Here is a 23,183-nt window from a genome sequence, read left to right as displayed (position 1 = left end):
ACAGTTAATCTTTTACCCTTATTTACTCATTTTTTCGCTACTTTTGATGTCAAGTGCGAGCTTATACAATAAAGATTTTGTGAGAGATAAACTTTTTCGACAACAACGGATTAATAATCATTATTTAAAGCAAAATGCGATATATTTTACTTATTTACCTCCGTAATTTCAAGCTTTAAATCTAATTTAAGAAGAAAAAAACAAACAAAACAAAATGTTTGAACAACAAAACAAAATGTAATTTAAAGAAGAAAAAAAAGTGAGAAAAAATTCGCAAAAAAAGGAGAAGATATTTAAAATTGCTGTAATTTCCAAACAAATTAGAATTTTAATAATTAAAAAAAAAAATCTCGCGTTAAGTTTTATATACCAAGGCCCTTTCAGCAAGTCAAATTTCGATTGTGTAGTTCTATTTCTGCGAACCATACGGTATTTGTTCCAACAAGAACTGAACATGTAATTATTTAAAAATGCTCCATTTTGCAGAATTCCAGTAAAATTTAATTTGTTTCTCTAAAGAAAAATAGTGAATAGAGTTTTAAATGAATTAATTATGATTCAATTTTCATGAATATCCTTGAAACCATAACACTCAAATTAGTAGTTCAGTTTTTCAGAAGTAACAAAGAGTATTGAGAATCACTTGCCATTCTACGCGCATTGGCATAAACGATATTACAATCATAACACAGTATATTTTATTACTTTCTTGTATGAAATAATGGAAGCGTTATTTTTTATTGTTGACAAAGTTTTCATAACATACAAATGTGTTACCAGTTTTTTTATAATCTCTTATGCTTGTAACTTTACCTTTATCTAGTCTCCCGAGGAGTGAAACGTAGTTAGGGGCTGTTGAAATTTATCACTCCTAATTATATAAGTCTCATTATTATTTTAATTTTTAGGGGAGCATACTTGATAATAAAAAAGATAAAATTATTTTAATTTCAAATCAAGAAATCATTATTTTAATTTCAATTAAAAAACTTAGTTTAAATACCAAGGTCCTAGGTTTTGCTCCTGAAAACCGTGGGCTTCGAATTTCTATTTATAGAAAACAAAATCATATAGTTAGAAAATAAGATATATTTAAACACTTTCCCATGATTAACATTGCATAATCTCTAAAATTCAACAATCATCCGAAATCTGAGCATAAAATCAAATATAATAATAATGATAATGGAAAAGAATGTGTAAATGGGTCATTCTTAGGACCTCCACGAAATATTTTTTCAAGGGCCTCATTAAGTCTAGCGATGGCGCAGGTCATCTGATTTAAAAATTCAATTGAATGACTCTTCTTTATCAAATTTCTGTCATGCTAAAATTTAAAAAAAAAACAAAACAAACAAAAACATTATAATAATTTCCTTAGAGCCGTAGTGGCTCAGGGGATAGAGCATTTTCCTTCCGATGAGGTGAACCGAGTTCGAATCCCGGCAATTGCTGGTTCATACAAATTCCACACCTGGCTCGCACCTACTACAGTGCTGAGGTAAAATATCCTCAATGGTAGAAAGATCATAAGACAGAGTCACCTTGGCGTCGGACTTACTGCGGGACGTATTCTTCTCCATGCCGATAAATGCGGTTTAGTTCTATCAAAAAAGTCCTCCAGGGAGGGAAATTTCTCCCAATACTTGATCCAGGAGTTTCATTGTCTTCAGGATTGATTTAAAAATTACAAGGCTGCTAAGTTGAACGTTAAAAGTAGTAAACAAAAATTTTATGAGCTCTTCAATGATGGTTATAAAATAAAACAATTTCCTTAAGAAAACACATATGATTTCAATAATATACTACCATTGTATAAAATACTCCTGCTAAAAATTAAAAAAAAGACAGATTTTAACGTTTGGCAGATAGAAAGGCAATGCTACATTTACTTTAATCTATCAACTAAGGCTTTTCTTCACTGTTAACTTATTTTTGCCATCTGTATTAATAATTCATCGAAAGCACACACAGCTCCTACTACAACAAAATTTTTGTTGTTACAGAAAACATTTTTCCTACAGCTAATAAAGGTGCGCACACATATATATATTTAGTCAGACAGACAAGTCTTAAGTTCTGATAAAATTTTTATAAAAATTTAGTTTATTTTAAAATTTTCAGCTTTAATTCCCTACAAATGGAAAATAATATTTTGCTCATAACTCAAATGTTGAAGGAGTTATATTTTTCTCAGCATTATTTTTTATCCACAGATGGACAAGCATATTCTTTTTTCATTAATTTAGGAATAGAAATTGCTTATGAAGTTTGGTACTAAATACAATTTATTTATGATAAGCAAATTTTCTAAAAATTTACAGGGTATGCAAACTATTATTATATTATGCATTGTAAGTTTCCGCACTGTTTTATACAAATGATAATTTTTATTTTAGAGAAATTGTTGAGAAAAGTAAAGTGAAGATAGACACTGTTCTGTCTTATTGCCGATGTACATTGTTGGATAATGAATTGAGAAAATACATTCCTTTTTTCCAAGTGAGATCTTATAAATATTTTTAATGGATAAATAAGAAAATAATAGCCGATTAAAAATTAGATTTTCTTCCTTACCTTTGTATGTCAGTAATTTAATCTAGTTTAAGCGCTAAACTCAACCAGAGGTTGCAAGGCAGAAAAAAATCCAACTAAATAATTAATCAAAAGAAATAATAAAAAATTCAGAGCATTCATGGTAGAAATTTAATGATTAAACTATAAATACCATCTCTTTTAAATTTGGTTAGGCATTTGGTTGGCATGTTTTTTTTGTTGCCAATTAGTAAAAAGGAATTAAATAAAAAACTCTTATTTTCCAATAACAAATATTAACTAGAAACTATAATGAAATAATTAACTCTTTTAGAATGGTCATGAAAGACATGCTTTAAGAAGATACATTAAAAAAAGGTTATTGAAAAGCTAAAATCATTTAAATCTGTAATGTTTTACAATGTATTAATGTACAATGTATACAATTTTACACATGTATCACATTTCTCTTTAAAAATATTTTACTCATAAACTTACAAAATATATGTTTCTAGGAAAGAAGGCTAGGTATAATCAATGCTGCAGTGCTAGGTATGGGTTTATTAACCAATAATTCAAATCTTCCTGAATGGCACCCTGCATTCCCGAATATAAAGCAGATTTGCAAACAAGCAGCAGACTATTGTAAAGTAAGTTTTTTTTAAAAATTCTCTTTTTATGGGAAAAAAAATCAAAATTTCATATTCATCAATAATTGAAGAGTTTGAGTAAAAATTCAAACAAGAATTATCTATATTTTGATCTAACAAGAAAACAATAAACTATTTCTGTTGTTTAACCCTTTCTTTATCGGATTATTTCTTTCAAATTTCCCCCAAAAGCATTTTTTCTTATTGCTGAAAATTAATACATGTTCTATTCTAAATTCTAAATTTTTTTGTCAGCTTGCAGTTTTTTGGAGGCGAAATATGTGATGTCCCATCCATTGATCTCCAGTTTTCCCTGCAATATACCCAAGTTTTATCTTAAAAAAATACACTGTGATAACATATTTATTAACTCTATTGCTTTAAATTGTTCAAAATAAATATCTGTGCAATACTTTTATAAAATAATTATTAAAATTAGGCAAAAAGTATTTTGGAAAATAATTTTCACTTGATAAATCAGAACTATCATTTTCCGACAGAGAGATAATGAAATCACTGCACCTCGAACTTTCTCTCTGAATTTATCATAATTATTTTGACATGCAACGGTAACACTAATGAAAGCAAAACTACAGTAAGTACAAAATTATTTTAATTTCAATTCAAAAAATTTTGAAGAAAGTGGGACTAGTTTTTGCCATCTCTTAGCAATGTTCAGAAATACAAAGATAATTGTAGGATTTAAAGACACACGCAAGTAGCCACTAATTAAATTTCAGACGCAATTTCTCTCTTCATTGCATGGCATACGTCGTCGACCGTACGGGCACAAAAACGTCAAAAGAATGAGATGCAAACACCGAGACAGAAGGATAATTTATTGTTGCTGGCTAGAAATGACAAGGCATTAAAAGAAAAAAAATTTAATCTATTAATATAAGAGTTGTTGAACACAAAGCTTTTCTTTGGTGAAAACTGAAACAGATAGGTATTTCTTTGCATAAATCCAAATGTTCATCCTGAAGAAATTGATGAAATTTATGTAACCATCAGCACAGGCTTAAGCAAAGCCTTACTCTAATTAGTAAATTGAGTTTTATTTGTGAGAAAAGATAATACGACGTTTGGGAGTGGTTTATGTGGAATGAGATAACTCCATAAATTCAACAAATTACATATCATCTATTTCGTAAATTTTAACTGCAGATGTCTCAAACATGCTGATTACATAAATTTCATATTTTTACTCCCTGAAGCACACAGGGAGGATTCAACTATCCACGCGTTGGATTTTTATAAATTGATGAATGGTGGCATGATGAATTCTTATTATATTTGAACTTTGAATGCTGACGTAACAAATAAAGAATAAGAAATTTGCAAAAAAAAACTATATGAATTATTGCCAACTTGAAACACACAGGGCGAAAAAAAATCAAGCACGCTTCTCAAAAAAAGGAAGTTGCACTCTCGAGATCTACGGGGAATACTGGTCTATCTCCAAAAGATAGCGTCCCCTCCCTAGCGGTTGCGAGAATCTCTAAAGATGAGCTAGGAGTCGAGCCCTAGAGATCCTGCAAAGGCAAGGAAGAGGGCGTTCCTGTTGGAGACAGCCCAGTAGGTATCAGGAAAAGTAAACATTGTGGTGATCCCATGATCATATCACAGAGATATTCAAAAGGGACTAACAAATATTTAAAAGAATCTAAACCGTATTGGTTCTATCATAAAAAAGTGTCGAAGGCATACGACACACAGACCCAATTAATGTTTCATAGATTAAACTAGATTGAGCACAGTTTGATAACATAAGACCTAGAAGTGACTAAACTGCATAAAACACAAACAGAATTAAATACAATAATAACATCACAAGGTTGTTAAATAAAAGAGAAAAAATACAAGCTCACTAAAGTACTTCAGAATCATGGAACCTGAAGTTAATAGCTGCTTGGTAAATTACGAAATTAAGTAAAACTTAGAAAAATTATAAGGATATAAGATTTACTCATTGATTTAAAATTTTACTTTTATATGTTCTCATTACAGGAGCGGGATGTTAATCTGGCAAGACTAGCAGCCAATTATTCTTTTTCTCAACCTGATATTCATGTTCATTTAATAGGGATGGAAAGGTAAAATACGTACATAATAAAAATTTAAGTAACTTAAATATAATTTTTATTAATAATTTTTCTTAAATATAATTTTTATTAACTTAAATATATTTTAAAAATTAAATTATTCACACATTTAAAAAGAAATTACTTTAGGGGTATTGTATCAGTAATCAATGTTCATATTGTACGAATGATATACTAGTTTAAAATCATCAGATCCACCTGCCATGTCAAATTATGTTTGCAAGTAACATACATACCATTTGTAAATATTTTCCTGATTTCTTTATAGTGAAAAAAACAAAACAAAACAATGAGCTGATTTAATCAATATTTAAATATAATCAATATATAAAAATTATTCACACATTTAAAAAGAAATTACTTTAGGGGTATCGTAGCAGTAATCAATATTCATATTGTAGGAATGATATACTAGTTTGAAATCATCAGATCCATCTGCCATAGGCTATGTCAAATTATGTTTGCCAGTAACATACATACCATTTGTAAATATTTTCCTGATTTCTTTATAGTGAAAAAAACAAACAAAACAAAACATTGAGCTGATTTAATCAATACTTAAATATAATCAATATATGAAAATTATTCAGACATTTAAAAATAAATTACTTTAGGGGTATTGTAGCAGTAATCAATGTTCATATTGTACAAATGATATACTAGTTTGAAATCATCAGATCCACCCGCCATAGGCTATGTCAAATTATGTTTGCAAGTAACATACATACCATTTGTAAATATTTTCCTGATTTCTCATATAGTGAAAAAAAACAAAACAAAACAATGAGCTGATTTAATCAATATTTAAATATAATCAATATATAAATAATTGAAAGTTCATTAAATTCAACATAAATTTTAAAAATGTTGGTTATGATTTTGTTATTTATCCTCATTCAGTTTCTTGTAATTAAAATTCAGTTTCTTGTAATGAACTTGTAATTAAATAATGATGAAAAAGTATCAGTTACATACTACGTACTAATTCAGATTTGGGAAATTTGGAACTGTTTAAATCTAAATGAACAAGTAAGAAATCATAATTTTTAACTAAGACTTATTTATTTATCTTGATAAAATAAACTGAAGGAATGTGATATTTTCAAGTTAGAAGTTTAATATCTATTCTAAACTAACAAATTATAAATAATGTATTTAAAATGATACTAATCATTTACAATATAATTACTATAAACCTTGTTTTTATAATTATTTTGATTTATTTACTTATTGGCTTGAACAAAGTGCAAGCAATCGAATTACATTGAAAAATACCCATTGTTGAGGAGTTTAAATTAGATAGTCACCAATAAACTCAAAACTAATGCTTTAAAATTTAAATATATGTACAGTAGAAAATATTTTATAAAAGGAAATGCTAAAATATAGAAAAATTCTCTGTTCATATGTAGATTCGTTTGTAGATAAGAAATATTATAAAAAAAAGTTCTCAAATTTTACATAACTAACACATTTTTACTGTAATTTAAAGTTGAAATTGTGTCCTGATATGCCTTATTTTATTTCAAGAAATATAAATAATTTCCCTAAAGGGTAGATTTTTTAAAAATTATTTTCTAATTAATAATTTTAATCTCTTGGTTTTGAATGGGTTAATGGATATAAATTCACTTCTAGGGTAAAATTTTTTTTTACAACATTACAGCATAGGATCAACCACATTTGAAATGAATATTCAATTTTTATGCAGTGTTTTGCCTTTCTTAAATATTATTGCTGCGTAAAAAGTAGTATTAAAAAGAAAAAAAAAAAAAAAAAAACATTCCCCACCCACCTAAATCTAAGGATTCCCAAATTGCAGTCTTCTAGTAAATTGTGATGTACCAACTATAGATATTGAAATTAAAGACAAATAAATTCATGAATTTATAAAATAACAAACAAAAAAGTTTCTTTTTATTTCTTATTTGTGTTCAGTCTGAGGCCCCCACGATTTGGGGAACCACTGCTTAGATCTATTAATTTTTTAAAGCTGAATTACTTTCCAAATGAAAAATATCATTTTAAAATAATCTAATTGTTTGTGTAAACAGTTTTCATTAAAATAAATAGTAACTTTTGTATGAAGTTAAAATAATTTATTTAGAACTTGAGTGTGATTTCAACACCAGCACTAATTTTATGTACAGACAGTTAATAATAAAAAAATATAAACATTTAATCATGACTGATTTAATTTGTAATGATTCATCGAATTTTTTTCTTCTTAATATTTTTATTGCATTTAACTGCAATATAAAAGATTTCTAAGAAGTTTTTTCAAAAACATTAATAAATTAATTTTTTTAATAAATACCTTTTTTAATACATTGGTACAATACAACTGTACAGAGTTTATTTTCACTTCATTTTGTGAATAAAATGATTTGTTCTTGAAAGTTTTGCCTCTCCTGATTATTGATATTATGGGAGACATTCAATTTACCGACATCCTCATGACTTGCATGCAAATGTATCTGAGGAGGATGCTTGTGGCTTTATTCAAAAACTCTGCAAAAAAATTTATTATATTTATACTATAGTCAAATACAAAAAGTTCAAAACACAGTAAAAATGCGAACAAATGATTAAAATAAAATAAAACTATGTATATTAAATAATTTAAACAAAACATATATCAGAATAATTAGTGAATATTAAAATTCAAAAATAAGAAAAACTAGAAATGAAATAAAATCAAAAGAAATTTTCAATAAAAAAGTGTGTCTTGTGAATTTTTTAAAAACATGTATTTGTCTGTTTACCTTTTTTTTTTGGTTGCACGTTTTTACTTAAAGGAAAATAAAAATGACATTAAAATGCACAAACTTACGGTTTTTATGTCCTTAAAGTTACTTTATTTTTTTAAATAAGATTTTACAGATAGTTAAATATTCAATTCATAAATAATTTTGAATCTTTTTACACCTAATTTAATGTTTGTACACTTGGAAAATGTATGATTTGATAACTTATTCTATTGGTACTCCCATTCATCGGCTGTATTAGATTGGTTAAAAAAAAAAAGGAATTTCATACCTGGTACATCGACAATGACATTTGTATTTTGTACTAAGCAGTTTGCATTAATTATAGAATAGTATTATACTTCCATTACAATCCATGATAACAGTTTGATTATAAATAACTAATATTAATTAAAGTTTAGCATTGACACAGTTGAATGGAATTATTTGTTTTCAGTGAGAAATTAGTGCAAGCAAATTTGTCTTCTCTTTATGATCCTCTCACAGCTCATGAAACAGAAGTTCTGAATCATATTATTGAGAAGTGAGTAATTATAAATGAATAATTATAATTTAGTTATTTTTCAGACACAAATTATAGATTTTTTAGGTTGGCATTATTTGTATTTTCTGAAGTTACTTATCTCTTCTGTATATATCATTCATACATTGTTTAGTTTACTTAAAGAGAAAAATAAAATAACTTGTACTCATTGCATGATTAAACTATTGCAGTTAATATACTTTTTTAAAAAAAATGTTGCATATTAAGAATGTGCTATATGTTGTTGTATTGTTTTGTATACATTCAAAATAATTTTTAATTCTCATTACAATTATTAATCTTATTTTAGATGTCAACAAAATTTTTCATATGTTTAAATTATTTAGTATAAAGTTGTTAAAGTCAATATTTTGTTTAGTTTCTACAGGAAAATTCCAGTAACCAATTGGGAAAATATAGAACCTCAAGCATATTGGCAAGATTTGAAAACACTTGATTTACAGAAATTGCAATAACTAATTCAAATTTTTAAATAATATTCAAGTTATGACATGCAGAAAATGTTATTTAAAATCTACAATAAAATTTTTTAACACTTTAGACATTGTTTATTAATTCTTCGAGTCCAGAGGAAGATATAACTTATATTATTTAGTAATCCCAAAATTATTATTCATAGTCCAGTACAGATTTATAAAAAAACTTTTATAATTTTGATAAATTTAAATTTAGAATCAATACGTGAAAAAATAGTTTAAGTATGTGAAAGGGAAGAATTTATAATTTTATAAATACAAATTTATAAAACAATAATTGTAGTTTATTCAATATATTTCCTGTCATGTGAGGAAAAAATCTTCAGCTAAAAATAAATTACAAAGTGCATATCTGTAGTATTTAAATTAATTCAAATCTTATTAGATGCAATTTTTACAAGGTTATTTCATAAAAATATTTAAATACTATATACTTCATTTTTGATTGAAATTTTGTGATAACAAGATTTTTGATCTGATTGCATTTTAAAGAGATAATTACAACAATTTATTTCATACATTATCATTGCTGTGCAGACAATTATATTTAATATAAGGAAATCAACACAAAATTGAAAACCTTTTCTATTTTTACAGCTTTATACAATATGCCCCAATGAAATTTCTGCTTTTGCATGAAAAAATATATTAAGCATTGTGCATACCAGATTATTTGAATCTAAACTGGCATAAATTGTAAACTGCTTAATAATTTAAGACTAAACTTTTATCATGCAGAATAACTGTTGTGATAATTCAATAAATTATAGCTCAATACTTTAACATTCAGTTTTATTTGAGCATTCGGTAAAAAAATGAACATATGTTTAAAATAACAAATACAATAACATATTTACAAAATGAACAATCCAATGCATGGATTACATGAGCACTAAATAAATAAATTAAGTTTAAGGGCTTGCAATCTGAGTATAGTTTTTATTAAATAGATGTGGTGTAATATGAAGTATCACAAACAAAATGATTAAAGAGTCTTTACTTTCAACTGCTTCATTTTGGGTGCTCTTTTCTTCAGTTCTCTGCGATGTTCACGTTCCTAAAAATAAAGTTGATGTGCTATCAGCTGTCTATGAAACTGAATACATTGAAACAGATTTAACTAGCAATATACAGATCTATAAATATTTTACCTACAGTAAACATGCATCAGATTAAGATTATTATGGACTTGTTGCCCTTCATACAGAAAAATTAAAGATAAAACTGTAAAAGCAATAATTTTTTGCTCAGAAACATTTTTGAGGACTATAAATTAGAATTATTTCAGTTACCAGTAGTGCATGAAATGCCAGAGCACTATAGATTACATAAGCAATATATAGAATGCCCAGTTTTCTTAGCATTATTTTACCAAGCATTGTACAGATTCTAAACATTCAATAACATATAATAGCCTTCTTGTGACTTTTTTTTCATACTTTATTAAAAAGAATTTCTTATTTTTTAGAATGCCTGTCATTGTCAGACAAAGCTTGAAAAATATGAATTAATACATTCTTTACCAGAACACTCAATAGATTCTAAGCATTTTATAAAATTAATGACCTAATCAACCTTTTTTAATACTTTAGCAAAAAATTTTTTTTTCGTTGAAATATGAGGATAATTACATTTTTAACCAAGGCAAGGATTTTGAGCATTCTATAATATATAATAGCTTAATCATGACCTTTTATTCATACTTCATTTTTAGGCAAAGTTTGAAATGCGAGAATTATGACATTTTCTTTTTACTCAGGCATTTTAAAATTGATAATAACCAAATCACAATTTTTTCTCTCTTTAAATTGACTTTTAATTTTTATTTTTAACAATTCAAATCTTTTTTAAATTTATCAATTTAGCGTGGCCTTTTTACGTAAAGTCAGAAATATGAAAATGATCTTATTCCTTACTATATCTTCTACAATGCCTAGGTATGACTCTCACTTACTTCCCACTTTCTTTGCTTTTCTGGATCTTCTTCATTCATCATTTTTTCTTTCTCTGCTCTACGTTTTTCCTCCCTTCTAGCCTGAGCAGCTTCCTGTCTCTGAGCATGTGTAGTTTTCAGAAATGCCTCTTCAACACGCTGCCGGTTTTTCTCAGCCTTATTTTTAGCCTATAAGTAATAGACATTTGAAGCCAAATCATTAATTCACCAGGAAAATAAATAATTTATTAGAAAAATTTCTTTAATTTTTTCCTCTTGTTTTGGTCATTTGTGTATTTAAAATTATATATATTTATCTGAGTTAGTTTTAGGAATATGCAGTTCTGAAATTCGAATTTTGTCAGAAAATGCATTAATGAAGAAGAAATAAATAGTCACACATAAAACTTTATAAACCAAATTAATACATTTTTCATTCATATTCAATGAAAGGTGCAAAATTGTAACAAAATGCTAATATAACAATATCATTATACCTCTTTACTCAAATGAAATCTCTTGACCTTTTCTATTGAATAAAACACTAGTTGCAGTAAGGGTTTCATATTTTCCATTACTTCAGGTGTAGTTTTACCTTTTCCTGGAACTAAAATAAGATATATGAGTAAATAGCTTTCAAAATATATCGTGCAGTAGTCAGTCACAAAAAAAACAAAAAAAAACTTACTATTAAAACCAAACATTAACATTTTCTTTGTCTCTGGCAGTTTAGTCAATTGAGTATCTCTATATAAAGAATATAGTTAATATATATAATTAGAAAAAACAATAATGAGTTTAAAATAATTTAAAAGTAATGAAAGGAAAAGAATATTTTATTTTACATAGAAATGCACAGAAATAAAAGGCAAAGCTCTCACTCACTCATCACTAATTCTACCACTTCCCATAAAGTTAAAACGCTGAACCATATGTTCTTTATGAGATAAGTGGAAATACTAAGTAAATTTTCATTTCAATACTTTTTATAATCAGGGTAAATATAGGCTATTTACCCTGATATTAAAAAGTACTGAAATGAAAATTTACTTAGTTTTTCCACTTATCTCATAAAGAACATATTGTCCAGCATTTGTAGCAAATCCAGTCCAGTGAAGCAAATCTAGGAAACATGTTTTTACCAAAATAGAAGTTTTAACTTTGAATTATGTGTTCTTTATGTGATAAATAAAACAAAACTAAATGATATGTTGAATGTTGATGTCTTGAAATTATCAAGGTATTATCAAACCTAATTGACAGTATAGCTAAAAAACACATTTTTACTGAAATAGAAGTCTTAAATTTACACCATGTCTTCTTTATGTGATAAATAGAAAAACTAAAAATTCTTCATTTTGATACATTGATATATTAGGGTAATTGGCCTAATTGACACTAATGCTAAATAACATATTTTTATTAAAATAAAAGCCTCAAATTTGGACCCAGTATTGTTTATAAGATAAAAAAAAAGAAAAAAGAAAAAGTATTGCTTTGATATTTTGAGTAATTATCCCAAACGAAAGTTATGTTAAAAGTCTGCCACAAAGATGTCTCAAACTTTGACCATATATCCCTTATCAGAGAAACAAAAACTAATCAAGTTTCATTTCGACAATTTGTTTAATTTACCAAGAAGTATTAAGAAAATTATATCCCTCATAAGCAATTTTGATTCCTTAACAGTCCTCAACACAAAATACATTTTAAACTTGTTTTATTATCCTTGACCATGTTTTACCATGAGACCATGCTTTGTTATTACTTTTTTTAATTATGCTTTTAAGAAATCAATAAATTAGTTTTAAAGTAAAGAATTTCATTATCATTGTTATTTTTCAATGAATTTATAAATTTTAGAATGTATGACTTTTTAAAGTGCTAGAGTTGCTTTGTATAAAAGGAACAGAGCATACCACAGTTTTCCAAAATATGATGTTATAAAGCCCACATATTTTACATTCAATCTATAGGAGAAGTGATTTTTTTATTCCTGTTTTTCTTCTTCAAATGAATAGCTTTTGATTGAAGGAGCAGATAAAACCAATTCGTAATATTTTTTACTTAAAAATACAAAACTTGAACTTGTATCAATCAATAATTTTCAACATCAACTGGTATGGCAAAGTTGCGCACCGCACAATTTTTAAATTATGAAATTTTTTCAAATATCAAATCCTTGTTGAAAGGATAAAACTTTATAGATAAAAAATATTCATAAAATTCTAAGAAGATGTCAAATAAGTTCAAATTCTTCAGTTACTTACTCAGAAAGTTTTGGTCCCGAGAATTGATCTGAAAAATGAATGAAATCGATGACATCAGAGTATTTTTGAAGAACTGTAATCAGCTGAAAAGAAACAAATATTTATGAAATCAAGAAACTTTACAAGCATAACATTTTGTAAGTGCCTTTTTTATAATTATGAAAGTTACAGTAATGCTAAGTTATTAGATTATTTTTCAAAATTTAAAAAATGCTGTAAATACGAGAAATATTTTAATCTAGATATTATTCAAACTTGAAGCAATTTTATTACCTATAATCATAAAAATATATATACAAGTTAAATCAGATTTATTAACTATAATAAAGCTTCATTTTATAGTATTAAATTTTCTTTGATACTTTCAAGGCTTTACAAGAAATGTTCCATTCTTTAAATGCATGACTAAATAATTATGCAACATTCATGCAAACAATTACAAAAAAGTGATCATTATATGACTAAGAAGTAAAAAGTCTTTCTTTTTAAACTATGTCTAGTCACAGTTATTAGAAAAGAAAAGTAAATTAATTTCCTTTAAAATAGTATCCTGTTAATAAAAATAAAGCTAAACAAATGAAAAAAATATTACCTTGCTATCTAGCATAGCATTTGCAGCTTCGCCTAATTCATTCATCATGATGAAGTTATCTGGAATGCCCAAACGATCAACAGTCTTTTTCTCAGGACAGTAAGTACTCTAGATTAGAAAAATTATTTCGCACATTACACAATAAGATCTAGTTCAAATTCAAATATTCTCATTATTTATACAATTAATTCTGAAAAACACATGAGTAAAGGCCATTCAAGCCATTATTAAATTCGTATTTAAAAAAAAAAAAAGCACGATAAATATTACTTTTCTTATGAATTAGTATAAAATAATTTTAAAAGCTCAATCATTAATAATTTTAAAAGCTCAAATTCAATTGCTATTTTAAATTTTTCGTATGAATGTACGTGCAAAAAGTAAAATGTGGCTTTGTTCTTAAATCTTCCAAGAGCTAGGTTTTAGTACTCTCTCTCACAGCTGTATCATCTTTGCTATGACCAGTTCCATGAGAAATGATCAATGGAGTTCTACAGAATGATGTATTCTTCGTAAAATATTAAAAGAAATTTTTACATTTAAACTAAGAAAATCAAAAATATTGCATTAAAAATATACAGTTTAAATAAGTTTCTATCCAAAACATTTCATCAACTAAATAAAATTTGATAAAGCAAACTTACTATATCACCCATTTCCTTAACTAGTCTAGTAGCTGTTTTTTTGTTGGCTATACAGAATACAAAATTATCCATTGCATCTGGACTCATTGTTACTTTAACAATCTGTGAAAATTAAGATTACATTTTCATTCATTCAATAAACTCAAAGCAAAATATATAACAATTTTTAAATAAAATGTAGAAAACATTTCTATTACGTTTAGTCCTGCTTAATTTTATCTCTCTTATGTTCTTTTTTAAAAATAAGGCAACACTATAAATAAACTATTATTGAAACAATGTAATGTTGAAAAGTGAATATGTTAGTTTTCTTTTCAAGAAAGGAAGCAAATAGAAATAAAACATATTCAGGATTATATATATATTAGTAAATTAGTACACATTTCTGGATATTTTCCCATAATAATCAGTGTTTAAAATGCAGATTTTAAATTTCTTACATCTTAAAAGCAATATAAATAAAAAATTATCGTGTATTAACTGACTACAATTTATTATTTGTTTAACTATTCTCTTCCTTTTGTTCAATCTTGTTTTACATTTACTTATCCATGCCTTCCTCATAATAAATATCACTTGACTTAAAATAAAAAAGAAAGAAATCTTTATTTAAAACTCCATGTCCTTTTTTAATAATAATTACAATTTGTCTACTATATTATTGAATAAAATCACTTTCAAAAGGCAATGATGGGAGAGTTTTTAGTGGTAATAAAAGTTAACATAAAGGTGACCAGCCCCCAAATTTTTTGTTCTATTTAGCTCACTTGAAAAACATTGCTTTACAAATTTATTTTATTTTATTATCATAATTTTTTTTTGCCTATTTATTTTCTTATACAGAATGTAGTTGAATTTTGATAAATGATAAAATTGGCTTGAAGAATTCAATTCAGGAAACAATTGAAACTTGTACTGACATCAAGCACAATAATCCAGTTGAAATTTGAGCCTGCTATTTAGTCAATGAACTGTCAAAATTTCAACTGACAATAAATTTTCCTTGTTATTCAATGCACATACTGACACTTCCCACTAGCTAGTGGACAATTGGTCAGAATCTGGGCTGATAAAAATGGCAATAAATCCTCCTGGTAAGCACGAGGAAATAGTTAAAAGTTGCATAGTCTCAGGGCACAGAGTTCAAGTAGAGATTTGTAAGGTCTGGTTAGTGAGAAATTTAAAATACAATAAAATACACTCAAATACAATACAATTTGAAATTTCAAAGATCTAAATTTCAAATACAAGATTTCAACACCACAAACAAACACTCAAGTGAGTTAATAAAAAATGTAGTAGAAATAAAATAAATATGGCAAAAAAGATAGTGATTTCCTGTGAATATTAATGGATTTATAGCTATTACATAATATGTTAATTAAAAAGAAATAAGTGTATAAATCAACATTTACTTTAAAATAAAAAGAGCTTCATGGTTCACTATGGAGTAGATTTGTCAAAAACTATTTAATAATAATTTGTACAAATTCCATATTTATAAAAATTAAGTTCATTATTTCTTTTAAGACTATAATTAAGATTAAAAAATTACATATAACAGAAGCTTACTTTTGTTTTAGTTTAAATATTATTGAAAACCAAAATACAGGAAACTCATTAGTATATACCAAGAATAAAACAAAAACAGGTATAGAAGAAATATATAATTAAAGCATTCAGTAGCTTAATACAGAATATTGAAGGAAACCACTTTCTTCAGCAAAAAAAGTGAATTTCATTAGTAATGCTGTTGATGTTTAAGATACATGCAATAATATTAGTTCCAATCAAACTATTTCAAAGTTTTAAATTAAAATTCAGTCATCACAATATTCCTCTGCTGCAAAGAGGTAGGGATTATTATTTTTTTTTAAAAATTTTATAATTTTAATATTTTTTAAAAAATGAGAATTTTTCAGACACTGAATTTATTTCACACCAAAAACTAGTAGTATCTGTGTTTAATTTAACTATTAATATTCTTAGTTTTAATTTACTGAAAATGTAGCTTTTATTTTCTTTAAACCTAAATGACCCATTATCTGAAAAACTATGAGCAGAGCCGGATTATACCTTTCGTAGGCCCTAGGCACAGCCGTTTTCGGGGCCCTTCCCTCCTTCCCCCCACTCCTCCCCTCTTTTCAAAATATATGCTAAAATTTTCTTCCATATTTTTTTTTTACATTTTTATTAATATGGATTTTAATTTACAAATTTGCCTATCGAACTTTATCTGCAATACCGACATACTGCCGATATTGCAGTTGATATCGATAATACGTACTATTATGATTAGTTCGATCGATAACTATGTAAAAGTAAACACTTCATGTCAACAATACAACAACAAACCAGCAAAGAAAACAGTGAAATTGATAGTGAGATAAATTACAAGAAATATTTATACTACAAATAGCTTCATAGTTTTCAGGATACTACTATGATAACTAAGTGAAGGAAATTAACATTGTCAAAAGTAAATCTTCTGAAATTATTTATAAATAAATTTGCAAGGTAGGTTAAATGTTTACTAATAGAAAAAAAATGATTTAATACTATTTTAATAAAATGTCAGTCACGTTTTGTCAGGAACGTATTACACCATTTTAGATGCATTAATTTCAGAAGTGACTAAAAGGCGTTAAGCTTACAGTGATTTGTGCGATAATTTCGGTTTTCTTGTTCACAAAAATCTGTCAGAATCTGAGATTAAACTAGAAGCGCAAAATTTGGTGAAAATTTACTCATCCGATTTAGAGGAAAACTTTGTAGATGAATTTTTACTGTTGTCAAATTTGTATGAACATAAATCTGCACAAGAAATGTTGAAGGCTCAAATTAAAGATAAACTTGTTTCCTAACGTTCACATTGCATTAAGAATATATTTGTCGATTCTTGGATCAAATGCAGAAGGAGAAAAATCTTCCTCCAGATTAAAATTGATAAAAAATTATTTGCGTTCAACAATGAATCAAGATCGTTTGGCATCGCTCGCACTTATGTCTATTGAATACGACATTTTGCGTAGTTTGGAATTCGACAGCATAATACAAGATTTCGTTGAACCCAAAAATCGCAAAAAAGTAATATATTAGATCATAAGATTATGCAAAATAATTTATTACCGAAAAATATTATACTTTTATTTGTATCTTCATAATTTTGAGCAAAATACACTTGTTGTTTTTAAAGCTAAATTATTTTTGTCAAAAAATTTTTTTCTCCCAAGTTTTTCGTAGGCCCTAGGCACGTGCCTAGTGTGCCTATAGGTTAATCCGGCCCTGACTATGAGGATAGGAATTTTTTCTCTAATTTATATGCAAACATTTTGTAATTTTAAGAACTTCCATTCAAAAATAGCTGGTAGATGGTTTAAATCAAATATTTTTCTACATAATTTTTTAGCTAAAAAAAGGAATATCAATATGTCAAATTTAAAATTGGTTAGATATAAACATCTGATACCAAGAAAACCAATCAGTGATTAAATTACATATGAATAATACCTTCTAACATTTCAAAGGCACTTTTAGCAATCTTTGGAGAATAACTTTGATACAGATTAAAAACATTCGTAGTTACCAATAAATCAATGGCTACTGAATCAAACTTTAAAATAAAAAAATTATGGAAAACAATTAATTGATAAAACAAATAATTAGTAAACAGATTGATCAAAAACTAAAACTTTAGACCTGAATTTCATATCTAAAGATAAAAATCAAGCTAAATGGAGGACTATAATATTTTAGGACAAAGAGATATATAAATTTTTATAAAAGATATTTAGACATACTTACCATTTGATCACACGAAGGGCGGATCATGTTAGAAATAACACTCACTAAATCTTGACGTTTCAAAAACTTTAATTCTACAAGCATGCCTTCTACACAAACTCGACCACTGCACCAGAGGGTATAAACATTTTCCGACTCTTTTTGTATACCACCTTTTTCAATTTCTTTTTTGCCATCATCACCTTAAAAAAAAAAGTAAAAATTCAGAATTTTAATAAAAAAACATCTAGAAATCTGGTAGCAGCAATGCTCCATCAATACAACAGATTATTACAGCATCTGCAGATTATTTTTCATTTTATTTTCAAAAAGCAAATAAATAAATATGGAATTTTTTTTTAGACTCCTTTTAAAATATCCATAAACTTGTTTTTAATATAAACGAAATGGTCGAATTGAGAGAAAATAACAAAGAATAAAAAGTAAAGAGTTCTTTCTTTCTGTTACTTAATTACAGACTTAACTGCTTAAAGATTTAATCAATTTTTTAGTATCATTGAATAAAATGCGAATTTTTAAACAACATAAGTTTTTATGAATAATATTTATGTACTTAATATTTTAAAATTTGGCTACATATATGTTAGATTAGACTAAATTTTTAGAATAATAATCTCGGTCTAACTGCATTGCAGACTAATTTGGATTCACGAAGCTTGTGTTGTAGATTCTTTGTAAATTCTGTACTGGGTCTACAAAGATGTTAATAAGTGCAGAACTTAATGAGTGCTTGTTTTCATATTCAGTTATTTATATTAATAAAATATAATCTAAAACTTTTAAAATTTCCAAAAAATAGAATATAAACTACAAATATTACTTTTAAGTTAAAGATTGCAATCAACTTTTATAAATAAATATGACTAATAACATTGTCTTACCAACTAAAGCAAAATTATTTTCAAATACTTGACAGTGTGAATTAAACCAGGCCATGGCTAATTTTTGATTTTTATTGCGTCCAGCGATGAAATTGGCAAAATATACAACAAGACCAGCAATCATCAGGAATTCTAGATAGAAGCTTTCCCAATTTCTACGAAGATGAAGAGGAACCTGCAAAAGAAGTTTCAAAAAAGTTAGTCAATTAGATAAAACTTGTTGAGAAAAAATCATCACCAATGTATTTGTAATATCAAGCATACTAGAACTACAGCCTCAAGGAAGAAGTGCAAGCATCACATAATCTTCTTTAGAAGTAAAAGGATAGTGTCTTCTGAAATGAACTCTTAAATTTTAACAACACTTTCGAACATTCAAATAGAATGTTATTTATGATGGGATTTAGATTTTTTAATAGATTTTGCTTTTAATACTTTTTACCATCACAATATTTTCGTCAAAGACTTCAGTAGCATAAAACATAAATATTTTATTTATATAAAATTTTGTGTATTTTAGGTACATATATAAAAAATAATTATTACCCTCTTTTTATTTTTTATTAAAACTTCTTTTAATATTTTAAAAATGTTTAGTGAAAAGGAAAGAGTTTCTTAATTAAATTTGAAATCCTAACTGTGCTTATCCCTAACTGAAAAAGTAAATGATAGTTAAATAGTTATAATAGTCATAATTTGTAAATGTATTTTTTATTGACATAAGAAAATAATATGAAATATAAAATAAAATTTTTTTTTTTTTTAAACATAAACTTGTGTGAAAATTTTATAAATTTGCTGATAAGTAATAAATAGTTGTATAATTAAGAAAACAGGGTTTTCCCCCTTTTTCTATTCTTTGTGTTTATATTTTAAAAATGCAAATTTTTTTTGTACTTTTTCTTTAACCAGACGCAAGGAAATTAAACTATTATCTTATATTTTTTAGCCTAGTAATTAAATTTTTTTGCATCTAAAAAATTAATAAAATTAAAAAATAAATAAAAATTTGGTAGGTAAATGTACATTTTTTGGTAAGTTTTCGTTTGTGTTCGTCTAATTGAAAATAACCAAATTTTCATAAAAATATGCCAAAGTAAGCAAATATTTTAGCTTAACTTTATATTATACTTAATTTGATAATTTGTCTTTACAGAAGATAAAACATAACTGTTACATTACTATCCTAAAAGAAATTACCATTAGAACATATTACATAAATTTCAAACTATTTTAAAAAGTAGAAAGGTTAATATAATTTAAAAAATTTAGGTTACTTCTTTATAGGACAATTTATAGCATTCCAGAAACTACAACTATCGTGAGATTTGATCATAACTAATTTGCTATGAGTAAGGCAATAAATTTGGTGAAATAAAACAGTAAGTCTTATTGTCTAATATGTATTTATAGATTTCTAGCTAGTTTTAATGTAATAAAAATAGCTTCTAAACTATGGTGAATGAAAATATATCTACTCAGTTTTTCACTGTGCGTCAATTTCAGAGACATAAAATAAAATTAGTATGCTTGAAGTATTGAATATTAAACAACATGATAGATATTTAGATAATTAAAAAAAATTCTTTATAATTAACACTTTAAGTTGTTTCACTATAATTTTCTACTGCATACAAAATTAATTCTGTTCAGAAATTAAATTTACATGCATAATTTAAATATATATTCATAAAAACATTGCATAACTATATTTAAAATACATGCATCAATTGAAATAATGAAAATAGCTGTAAGAAAAGATTCTTTAAAAAAAATTTTTTGTTATAAAAACACACAAAAAGTTGTTCACATTAATGTATATTATTATTAAATTTCCTTAAGAGTATCACCATTAATGAATGAGATTTAAATTTTTCAATTTAAATAATTTATCAAAAAAATATGAATAATAATTTGCATAATAATTTGCTTTTCATCACTTCATAAATAAATAAAATTTCACATCACTACAAATATAAACGTAGAACGACACAATTACAAGCTTTCATGATTCTTTTCTAGCACAGTTAAAATATAGGGTAATTAAAAAACTTACTTTTGCAATTTTAAGGTCTGGTTTTTCAGATGGTTTTCCTTTAACAGATGGAATTTCTTGATCAAGACCTTCAAATTCTTCTTCATCTTGAAAATGTTCAAATTCTTCTCCATCATCCTAAAGTCAAACAATAATAATTACTTCAATAAATATCAATTAACGCATACAGAAAATAAATTTTTTTAACATAAAATCACATAGAAAGCTCAATAAATTGTTTAATCTTAAATTAAAAATACTTAAAGACAGGCCTACAAACAAAAGATTTTTCTTTCTTTTTTAAAATATAAAATCAAGAATCAATTTACTTCAACTTGTACTTCATCATCAAAATTTTGTGGAGGGGGAGGAGACATTTTAAGGTCTGGCTTTTGTTTACTACTATCATCTTCTTTAACAACTATTTCTTCATCTTCATCAAATTCTTCAAATTCAGCAAATTCATTGTCCTCTATTTCTGCTTTATGATGATTAGCAGCGAATCCGAATGAGATGAAAAAAATGGAAAATAGTACAACATAAAATGAAGAATACATCTGAAAAAATAAAATGAGTGTGAGATTTTTTAAAAATTTCTTTTTACGCTAATGCAAATTAAAACTTTTTAATCATAAGTATTTGTTGTAATGATAAAGATTTTATGTCTCCAGTATTTGTTTCACATATTTATACTGAATAATTAATACAAATCTAGTAGAGATAGAGCAAATAAAAATTTAAATTTAATATTTATAAAGTTTTTGTTTAAAATTACAATTGTCTTACAATTAAACAAGAATCTTAAAACAAATGATTTCTTATGAAATCTTACAAGTGCCTAAAAGAGAAGACATACTAATCCAATTGGAAAGCCATACAAATAAATGAAAAAAAAAAAAAAATTTCACTGAATAAATACTGCAGCCTTAAAATTATTTGATTAATGTAGATAGTTTCAATTTAGTCAAAACCATCAATGCAATTTTTAAAATAGATTCTTTTAAAACAGAATAAAATTGATTTAAATGGATTAGCAATAAAAATATCAAATGAATTTTCATTTATTTTAAAAAGCATTACTTAAGCACCTGAACAGAGTTAGTGAGTATAAGTAGAGAATGGGTTGGTCGAGAATGGCTTAACTAAATGTATCTAATAAAAATGGTTTTTGTCAAATTTTTGACATGAAAAAACATTTATTAAATAAGAAAAAATCGTTTCGAAAATATGCTATGAAACTATTTAAAAACTTAAATTAATAGTATAGTAATTGTAACTTTTATGTCAATAAAATTAAATGAGACAATTTTTAATCCATTGACTTATAAAATCAAAAGTTTTATAAATGTAAGTATTTAATTAAATTACTCTACACATAACTTACTAGATATGGCTACGTTTTCAGTGTTTCAGTCTATTACATGATAAGCGCGTGTAGTTATTTTGGTACTCGTTTTTAGGTTACTAGTAGACGACATAAAAAAGGAAGCAAAGTAAAAAAACGATTATAAAAATAGACTTAAACAAAAACTAAATGAAATAAGAGTTTCCAGGAGTGAAAAATTGCGTAATATACAATACCAATTAAGATATTTCTCTTTGCATGGCAAAATAAATATAATTTATTAATTAAGAAAGCAATCGATAGTTTGATTGCTTAAAAATTTACAAGTATTTATTTTCAATAAATATTAAATTTCAAAAGATAAAATTAGTACTAATTTACTTTAGTTATTTTGCAGTGATCAGCTTTATTCCGGATAGTAAACAGACAGACTCACAGTCAATCATCAACATCAATTATCATTTCATTGATGATTTGATACCTGCTTACGTTTCTTAAAATTGATTACTTTCAGTATTTTTTTTTTCTTTAATATTATTTAAAATGATTTTTTAAGCAATTAGACATGTTTATAAATTTTAGGAATGCAAACATGTACAGC

The 23,183-nt window shown here is 26.0% G+C and overlaps 2 protein-coding genes across 5 annotated transcripts in view; one reads left to right on the top strand and one right to left on the bottom strand.

Moving 5' to 3' along the window:
• LOC107452303 (uncharacterized) overlaps positions 1–9,142 on the top strand; it is a 22,191-nt gene extending 13,049 nt beyond the window's left edge. The window contains exons 6-10 of the mRNA XM_016068678.4: positions 2,400–2,502; positions 3,051–3,185; positions 5,196–5,281; positions 8,495–8,581; positions 8,961–9,142. Coding sequence (XP_015924164.1) covers positions 2,400–2,502; positions 3,051–3,185; positions 5,196–5,281; positions 8,495–8,581; positions 8,961–9,057 — 508 coding nt within the window. The 3' untranslated portion in view covers positions 9,058–9,142. The remainder of the gene's footprint in view (positions 1–2,399; positions 2,503–3,050; positions 3,186–5,195; positions 5,282–8,494; positions 8,582–8,960) is intronic.
• On the bottom strand, positions 7,368–23,148 carry LOC107452300 (PAT complex subunit CCDC47). Of its 4 annotated transcripts, none has more exons than XM_016068674.3 (13): positions 22,964–23,142; positions 21,567–21,794; positions 21,259–21,375; positions 19,203–19,377; positions 18,322–18,503; positions 14,518–14,619; positions 13,874–13,981; positions 13,282–13,364; positions 11,700–11,758; positions 11,509–11,618; positions 11,033–11,200; positions 10,079–10,135; positions 7,368–7,801 (listed from the first exon to the last, which is right to left on the bottom strand). In XM_016068674.3, the coding sequence occupies exons 2-13, from the start codon at positions 21,792–21,794 to the stop codon at positions 7,793–7,795; spliced, it is 1,398 nt and encodes a 465-aa protein (XP_015924160.1). In that variant the 5' UTR covers positions 22,964–23,142; the 3' UTR covers positions 7,368–7,792. The 4 variants fall into 4 exon arrangements, with proteins under 4 accessions (XP_015924160.1, XP_071034693.1, XP_015924158.1 ...); XM_071178592.1 differs by lacking the exon at positions 22,964–23,142 and adding an exon at positions 22,622–22,668; XM_016068672.3 differs by lacking the exon at positions 7,368–7,801 and having other exon boundaries at positions 9,854–10,135; positions 22,964–23,148.
• Between the last annotated feature and the right edge of the window lie 35 nt (positions 23,149–23,183).

Source organism: Parasteatoda tepidariorum, chromosome 3 (assembly GCF_043381705.1).
Source record: "Parasteatoda tepidariorum isolate YZ-2023 chromosome 3, CAS_Ptep_4.0, whole genome shotgun sequence".
Classification (NCBI taxonomy): domain Eukaryota; kingdom Metazoa; phylum Arthropoda; class Arachnida; order Araneae; family Theridiidae; genus Parasteatoda; species Parasteatoda tepidariorum.
This window is presented reverse-complemented; position numbering and strand designations above follow the sequence as displayed.

Bases quoted from the DNA above. Each gene is read 5' to 3' on its own strand.
- LOC107452300 (XM_016068672.3), bottom strand. From the start codon at position 21,794: ATGTATTCTTCATTTTATGTTGTACTATTTTCCATTTTTTTCATCTCA. The intron at 11,759-13,281 runs GTAAGTAACTGA...TTCTTTATATAG, and splicing joins TCGGGACCAAAACTTTCTGA to AGATACTCAATTGACTAAAC. The intron at 11,201-11,508 runs GTATAATGATAT...TATTACTTATAG, and splicing joins GATTTCATTTGAGTAAAGAG to GCTAAAAATAAGGCTGAGAA.